The sequence below is a fragment of the Macaca thibetana genome, chromosome 7 (assembly GCF_024542745.1).
Source record: "Macaca thibetana thibetana isolate TM-01 chromosome 7, ASM2454274v1, whole genome shotgun sequence".
Taxonomy (NCBI): Eukaryota; Metazoa; Chordata; class Mammalia; order Primates; family Cercopithecidae; genus Macaca; species Macaca thibetana.
In genome coordinates, this window is record NC_065584.1 from 57,941,156 (window position 1) to 57,949,531 (window position 8,376).

The 8,376-nt window shown below is 44.5% G+C and overlaps 1 protein-coding gene across 5 annotated transcripts in view; it reads right to left on the reverse strand.

Moving 5' to 3' along the window:
• KLHDC1 (kelch domain containing 1) overlaps nt 1-7,956 on the reverse strand; it is a 61,022-nt gene extending 53,066 nt beyond the window's left edge. For 2 of the 5 annotated variants that reach the window (XR_007727209.1, XM_050796919.1), the window contains exon 1: nt 7,612-7,956. Coding sequence is in view for 3 of the 5 variants with exons in the window: in XM_050796919.1 (XP_050652876.1) it covers nt 7,612-7,716 (105 nt within the window). In the remaining 2 variants the exon portion in view is untranslated. Of the gene's footprint in view, nt 1-1,068; nt 5,394-7,611 lie in introns of those variants that run through there. The other 3 variants (XM_050796918.1, XM_050796917.1, XM_050796920.1) reach the window with 3 other exon arrangements.
• Nucleotides 7,957-8,376: the final 420 nt, after the last annotated feature.

Genomic DNA, 8,376 nt, shown 5'->3' on the forward strand with positions numbered 1-8,376 from the left:
GTTCTAGCAATTCTCCTACCTCAGCCCCCCCAGTAGCTGGGATTACAGGCATGCGCCACCACACCTGGCTAATGTTTTTATTTATATTTTTAGTAGAGACGGGGTTTCACCATGTTGGCCAGGCTGGTCTTGAATTCCTGACCTCAGGTGATCTGCCTGCCTCGGCCTTCCAAAGTGCTGGGATTACAGGCGTGAGCCACTGTGCCCGGCTGTTTCCGTAATTCCTTTCGCATTTCATTGTACTATCTCTACTTGCATCAAGTCAACTCATTATTACGGTATTGTGATATGTTTTAATATCTGACATGGTAAGGCTTCCATCTTCATTCTTTTCAAAATTTTTTTTTTTTTTTTTTTTTTTTTTTTTGAGACGGAGTCTCGCTCTGTCGCCCAGGCTGGAGTGCAGTGGCTGGATCTCAGCTCACTGCAAGCTCCGTCTCCGGGGTTTACGCCATTCTCCTGCCTCAACCTCCCGAGTAGCTGGGACTACAGACGCCTGCGACCTCGCCCGGCTAGTTTTTTGTATTTTTTTTAGTAGAGACGGGGTTTCACCTTGTTAGCCAATATGGTCTCGATCTCCTGACCTAAACATTTTCTAAATTGATGCTTTTTCCCTTTAAGGCCATATCCATAGCAGAAATATGTAGTTAAGCATATGTATACAAATATTTCTTTCAAGTAACAGGGTCTCTGTCACCCAGGCTGGAGTGCGATGGCACAATCATAGTTCACTGCATCCTTGAATACATGTGCTCAAGTGATCCTCCCACCTCAGCTTCTGAAGTAGCTAGGACCATAGAAGCACACTACCATGCCCAACTAATTATTTTCTTTTTGGCAGAGACAAGGGTCTTGCTATGTTGCCCACGCTGGTCTCAAACTCCTGGACTCAAGCAATCCTCCTGCCTTGGCCTCCAAAAGTGCTGGGATTACAGGCCTGAGTCACCACACCCAGCCTGTGAAGACATTTTGGGAGGCCAAGGTGGGTGGATCACCTGAGGTCAGGAGTTCAAGACTAGCCTGACCAACATGGTGAACCCTCGTCTCTACTAAAAATACAGTAATTACCTGGGCATGCACCTGTAGTCCCAGATACTTGGGCGGCTGAGGCAGGAGAGTCAGTTGAACCTGGGAGGCAGAGGTTGCAGTGAGCCGAGATCATACCACTGTACTCCAGCCTGGGCAAGAGCGAGACTCCATCTCAAAGAAAAGGAAAAAAAAAAAAAAAAAAAAAGGTTCAGAGCAAAACGTATTAATATCAACTATATTACAGAAATAAAATGGTTCAAATGATTAGGGCCATAAGAGGAAAACCATACTATCTGCAAACATGCCAAGACATCGAGTTTTCCCCCTAAATTTGGAAAAGCTATTCACAACTTTTAATGTTCCTTGCAGTAGCACCAAAGTCTGTGTGAATTTCTGTAATGTGGAAAGGATGTAGAACTAAGAGCAAAATCATATTCTGACACCAATTAGAATCGACCATTTACTTTTTTGATATTATCATTCTTACCTCTGGGAGGGGCTATTTTCAGATACTAATATAATGGCCTTCAGAATATGTTTGACAATGGAGCAATTAGTAATTTAGACAGATATCAGTGAGCTTTAGAACATATGTCTGTCCATTTTAATACATTGTTTGTATCAATGAAGAGGAAAATTGTGACTGGAATATATAATCTGGAACCATTGATCATTATACTTAACTATTGAGTACTGAATACCACCAGATTCCAGGGCCTTTTAACTATTTTCTGTTTAGAACGATGGGAATAAGATAATTATTAGAAGAATTCTACTTTTTCTCCTGATATGCCATGTCTTCTGATTTTTTTTTTAAAGCCTATACTACCCATACGGTTTCTTTTTTGCCTCCTACTCTCCCTTTCCTTCCACTTATGCCTTAGACACTTCTTGACTGCTGATAATCCCTGGAATTTAAAAAAGTGGTAGACTCAGGATCTACATCTGTATTGTATTTTTCAGAGTGGTTCTTACAGCATCGCTACTGACTGGATTAATAAACAGGAGAAAAAGAAGTATTTCAATTCAATAACCTCCACCTAAAGAACTGGAATCTTATCAATTACACAATTTTCAAGATTAAAATGAGATGTAAAAAATTCAGACATTTAGGCCAGGCACAGTGGCTCACGCCTGTAATCCCAGCACTTTGGGAGGCCGAGGCGGGCTGATTGCCTAACGTCAGGAGTTTGAGACCAGCCTGGCCAACATGGCAAAACTCCGTCTCTACTAAAAATACAAAAATTAGCCGGGCGTGGTGGCGTGTGCCTGTAACCTCAGCTTCCTGAGAGGCTGAGGCAGGAGAATCGCTTGAACCCAGGAGGCAGAGGTTGCAGTGAGCTGAGATGGTGCCACTGCACTCCAGCCTGGGCGACAGAGGGAGACTCTGTCTCAAAAAACAGAACAAAACAAAAAACAAAGGCCAGGCATGGTGGCTGACGCCTGTAATCCCAACACTTTGGGAGGCTGAGGTGGGCGGATCACGATGTCAAGAGTTTGAGAGTGAAACCTCGTCTGTACTAAGAATATAAAAATTAGTTGGGCGTGGTGGCATGTGCCTATAATCCCAGCTACTCGGGAGGTTGAGGCAGGAGAATATCTTGAACCTAGGAGGCGGAGGTTGCAGTGAGCTGAGATTGTGCCACTGCACTCCAGTCTGGGCGACACAGCAAGACTCCGTCTTGGAGAAAAAAAGTTTTCATTTATGGGCTCAAAAGAAATCTATACAGATATATTACAGATTGCTGTTTTAAGTGAATTTTTTACTTAACTTTTACAACATCAAGAATACAGCAGATGAAGTCTGACACCTCTACAAGTGGCAGAACTCAAAACAATCAAAGTTTATTTCTCATGCATATAGCCATCTTTATACTAGACTCTTTGCATCAAGAATAAATGGTGGAAATATCAGACACTAACAAAGCACAATCACCTAATTTATCATTAAAAAGTTGCCTTTGGAAATCCTATACATGTCGGTTGGTATCTGCTGCCCTTGAGGTCCAACGGCTATTAAAGTCACTTACTCTAATCGACTCATTTTCCTTATTTATAAAATAGGGATATGACCTACTTTACAGGAATACAGTAAGAATATATAAGATTAGGGATGTGAGAGTACCTAGCACATGCCAGATGTAGTAAGCACTCAAAAGTTACTTCTCATTTTCCCCCACTGGTACTGAACCAAATTAAAAATAAACACACAAAACAACAACAAAAACCAACTTGAATCTCAGAATTATTTAACATACACAGTACAGGCATACTTCATTTTATTGTGCTTTGCTTTACTGTGCTTGACAGATACTGCATTTTTTAAATAAATTGAAGGTGTGTGGCAACTCTGCATCAAGCAAGTCCATTGGCACCATTTTTCCAACAGCATGTGATGCTCACTTCATGTCTATGTCACATTTTGGCAATTCTCACAGTATTTCAAACTTTTGCATTATTATTATATCTGTTAGGATGATCTATGATCAATGATCTTTTATGTACTACTGCAATTGTTTTGGGGCACCATAAACTGTGCCTGTATAAGATGGTGAACTTAACTGATAAATGTGTGTGTTCTGACTACTCCGCTGACCAACCACTCCCCCGTCTCTCTCCCTCTCCTTGGGCCTCCTTATTCCCTCCTTAATCCCAACTCTCTGGGAGGCCAAGGCGGGTGGATCACGAGGTCAGGAGATTGAGACCATCCTGGCTAACACAGTGAAACCCCGTCTCTATTAAAATTCAAAAAAATTAGCTGGGCACGGTGGTGGGCGCCTATAGTCCCAGCTACTCGGGAGGCTGAGGCAGGAGAATGACGTGAACCTGGGAGGTGGAGCTTGCAGTGAGCCGAGATTGCGCCATTGCACTCCAGCCTGGGCGACACAGTGAGACTCCATCTCAAAAAAAAAAAAAAAAAAAAAAAGTAAGTAGGCCAATTAGTAACTCTACAATGGACTCTAAGTGTTCAAGTGAAAGGAAGAGTGGCATGTCCCTCACTTTAAATCAAAAGCTGGAAACAATTAAGCTTAGTGAAAAAGGCAAGTCAAAAGCTAATACAGGCCAAAAGCTAGGCCTCTTGTGCCAGTTAGCCACATTGTGAATCCAAAGAGAAAGTTCTTAAAGGAAATCAAAAGTGCTATTTTAATGAAAAATGCGTAACATGAAAGCAAAACAGCCTTATTCCTGATGTGGAGAAAGTTTTAGTGGTCAGGATACATGATCAAAGCAGCCACAACATTCCCTTAGGCCAGAGCCTAACCCAGAAGAGGGTCTTAACTCTCTTAAATTCTATGAAGGCTGAGAGAATTGAGAAATTGCAGAATTTTGAAGCTAATATGAATTTTTAGGAAGGAAGCTGTTCTTCATTACATAAAATTACAAGGTAAGGCTGGGCACAGTGGCTCACACCTGTAATCCCAGCACTTTGGGAGGCCAAGGTGGGCAGATCTCCTGAGGACAGGAGTTAGAGATCAGCCTGGCCAATATGGCAAAAATACAAAAATTACTAAATTACTACTAAAAATACAAAAATTAGCCAGGTGTGGTGTCATGCACCTGTAATCCCAGCTACTCAGGAGGCTGAGGCAAGAGAATTGCTTGAGCTCAGAAGGCGGAGGCTGCAGTGAGCTGAGACCTTGCCACTGTACCACAGCCTGGGCAACTCTGTCTCCAAAAAAAAAAAAAAAAAAAAAAAAAGTGTAAGGTGAAGCAGCATGTCCTCATGTAGAAGCTGCAGCAAGTTATCCAAAAGATCTGGCTAAACCCTGTCTCTAGTGTAGCTACCTGATGAAGGTGGCTACACTAAACAATAGATTTTTTTTTTTTTTTTTCTGAGACGGAGTCTTGCTCTGTAGCCCAGACTGGAGGGCAGTAGTGGGATCTCAGCTCAGTGCAAGCTCCGCCTCCTGGGTTCTCACCATTCTCCTGCCTCAGCCTCCAGAGTAGCTGGGACTACAGGCGCCTGCCACCACACCCAGCTAATTTTTTTTTTGTATTTTTAGTAGAGATGAGGTTTCACCGTGTTAGGCAGGATGGTCTCGATCTCCTGACCTCGTCATCCGCCTGCCTCGGCCTCCCAAAGTGCTGGGATTACAGGCGTGAGCCAACACGCCCGGCTGACAATAGATTTTTAATGTGGATGAAACAGCTTTATATTGGAAGAGGATGCCATCTAGGACTTTCATAGCTAGAGAGGAGAAGTCAATGCCCGATTTCAAAGGACTGGCTAATTCTCTTGTTAGTGGCTAATGTAGTAGCTGTCTTTAAGTTGAAGCCAATGTTCATCATTCTGAAAATCCTAGGGCCCTTAAGAATTATGCTAAATCTACATTGCCTATGCTGTAACAATGGAACAAGAAAGCCTGGATGACAGCATGTCTCTTTAACAGCACGGCTTACTGAGTAGTTTAAGTGTACTGTTGAGAACTACTGCTCAGAAAATATCACTCACTGCTCATTGATAACGCACCTAGTTACCCAAGAGCTCTGATGGAGATCTACAAGATTTATCTTTTCATGCCTGCTACACAATATCCATTCTGTAGCCCATGGATCAAGGAATCATTTTGACTTTCAAGTCTTATTATTTAAGAAAATACATTTCATGGCTGGGCACAGTGGCTCACGCCTGTAAAAAATACAAAAATTAGCCAGGCATGGTGGTGCACACCTGTAATCCCAGCTACTTAGGAGGCTGAGGCAGGAGAATCACTTGAACCTGGGAGGCGGAGGTTGCAGGAGAGACTCCGTCTCCACACACACACACACACACACACACAAAATCAAACTGCACTGCATGCTACAGAGAAATATTTTGTGAAAGGAAGGCTCAATGTGGCAAACTTCATTGTCTTATTTTAAGAAATTGCCACAGCCACTACAACCTTCAGCAACAACCACCCTAATCAGTCAGTAGCCATCTACATGGAGGAAGACCCTCCATGAGCAAAAAGAATACAACTCACTGAAGGCTCAGATAATTCTTAGCATTTTTTAGCAATAATTTTGAAATTAGGTATGTACAGTTTTTTTGTTTTTGTTTTTGTTTTTTTTTCTGAGACGGAGTCTCCCTCTGTTGCCCAGGCTGGAGTGCAATGACACGATCTTGGCTCAGCCTCCCGACTAGCCGGGATTACAGGCATCCGCCACCATGTCCGGCTAATTTTTGTATTTTTAGTAGAGACGGGGTTTCACCATGTTGGCCAGGCTGTTCTCGGACTCCTGACTTCAGGTAATCCACCCGTCTCAGCCTCCCGAAGTGCTGGGCTTACGGGTGTGAGCCACCACGCCCGGCCAGGTACATTTTTTTTTTTACACATAATACTATTGCATACTTAACACACTACAGTGTAAACATGACTTTTATATACACTAAGATATAAAAAAATTCGTATGACCGCGCTTTATTGCAGTGGTCTGGAACAGAACCCGCCATACTTTCGACGTATGCCTGTCTGTTGGTCATTTCAATGTGATTCAGTCATGTTACCGGTCTGTCATATAATGGTAGCGAGACAGAAGATGTAGGTTCTACTATCAGTAGAACTTCCAGATGGCTTAAGAAAAAAAATCTGTAAACTAAGAGGGCTGGCATATAGTATTCCTGTTTTCCAGCTTTACCATTCTTGCTTCTATAATTCTGTGATTATGGACACACAACACACACATACGTTCAAACCTCCATTGTAACAAGAATTTTAAAGCATAATATTCCTTAGCATATTATTGCCAACATGGGTCTATTCTGAGACTAGAAAAATATTCGTAGCCATTAGTAAAGAAACACCACTAAAAATAGCTTAGAAATATTTAAATATATAGGCCAGGCACGGTGGCTCACGCTTGTAATCCCAGTACTCTGGAAAGCCAAGGAGGGCGGATCACCTGAGGTCGCTCGAGACCAGCCTGACCAACATGGGAAACCCTGTCTCAACTAAAAATACAAAACTAGCCGGGCATGATGGCACATGCCGGTAATCCCAGCTACTAGAGAGGCTGAGGCAGGAGAATCGCTTGAACCTGGGGTGGTGGAGGTTACGGTGAGCTGAGATCGTGCCATTGCACTCCAGCCCTGGGCAACAAGAGCGAAACTCCATCTCAAAAACAAAAAAAAAGAAAAAAAAAAAAAAGAAAAAAAATATTTAAATGCTTCAGTGATTTCAATATTTTATTTCGAATCGCGCCGTGGGAATAAGGAAATATATACAAAATGATACCGCGCGGCGTCCTCGGGTCCTTCTAAGTCTGCGCCAGTATGTAAGGATAATACTTAATCGCGCTGTAACTGCCTTTGCATTGGGCAGACCCGGGTTACTGAACTGCTGGGGGTGGGGGGCGGAGAATGGAAAGACGCCCGGAGCCGGGTCTGAGGCTTTAACAGAAGTAGTAACGGCGGGACGACGTCAAGCCCTGGCGCGGCTGTGGGGGCGGCGGCCAGCGGAGGGGCTGGGGGGGGGGCGGCAGGCGCCGGGCGCGCCAGGCCTGGGCCGCGGCCTCGGGAGCGGGTGTGGCGGGCGCTGCGTCCGCTCAGGCCGAGCGTCTCCCGGCGCAGGTTCGCCCCGTCCCGCCTCTTCCCCTTACCACGTAGCCCCCCCACACGTAGAGGAAGTTTCCGTCCACCACGGCGCAGTGGCCGCTGCGTTCCTCCGCCACGCAGAACAGCTGTGAGTCCGCCATTCGCGCCATCGCTGGCCCGCCGCTTGCCGCGCCACAGCCCCTGCCCGCCCGGCGGCCTAGCCTCCAGTCCCGACTGCTCCACGCACGAACGGAACGCGGCGAGGGTCGAGATTGGTGGAAGGCGGAGTCAGTGCGTCTGCGACGTCCCGCGGCTTTCGCTCGGGGAGTAGAGCGAGGGGCGGCGCGGCTGCGGAGGGACGTCTGGCTCCTTGCAGTGGGGAAGGGGCCTGGGGTTGCCACGCGCAGATTCCTTCTCTCTTGGAATTGTGTTTTGGCAGTACAGCCTCATTTAGTAGTCAGTCTGTAGTCAAATTCCTTGATTATCTCAAAATGTCGTTTCTACAGTTGGTTTGTCCAGCATTGTAATTCGTTGTTAACGCTTTATGTCTTTTTTACTCTAGAATAGCTTCTCTCCCTTCTCTCTTGTGCCATTGGTTTGTTATATGGATTAGTTTTCTTATTTTCCTACAGCCTTCTGGGTTTGGTTCCTCAATGTCCTTTCTCATTAACTTGTGCAAGCTTTCCCCATATTTCTTTTAGGCTGGAAGCTGTATCTAAAAGCTTTATTAGATTCTAGTTCAGATTTTTTTTTTGGAAAATACTTCATATTGCATCACATTAGAAGGCACTTAAGTGTGGTGCAACTTAATGATACTTTCTATTGTTTAT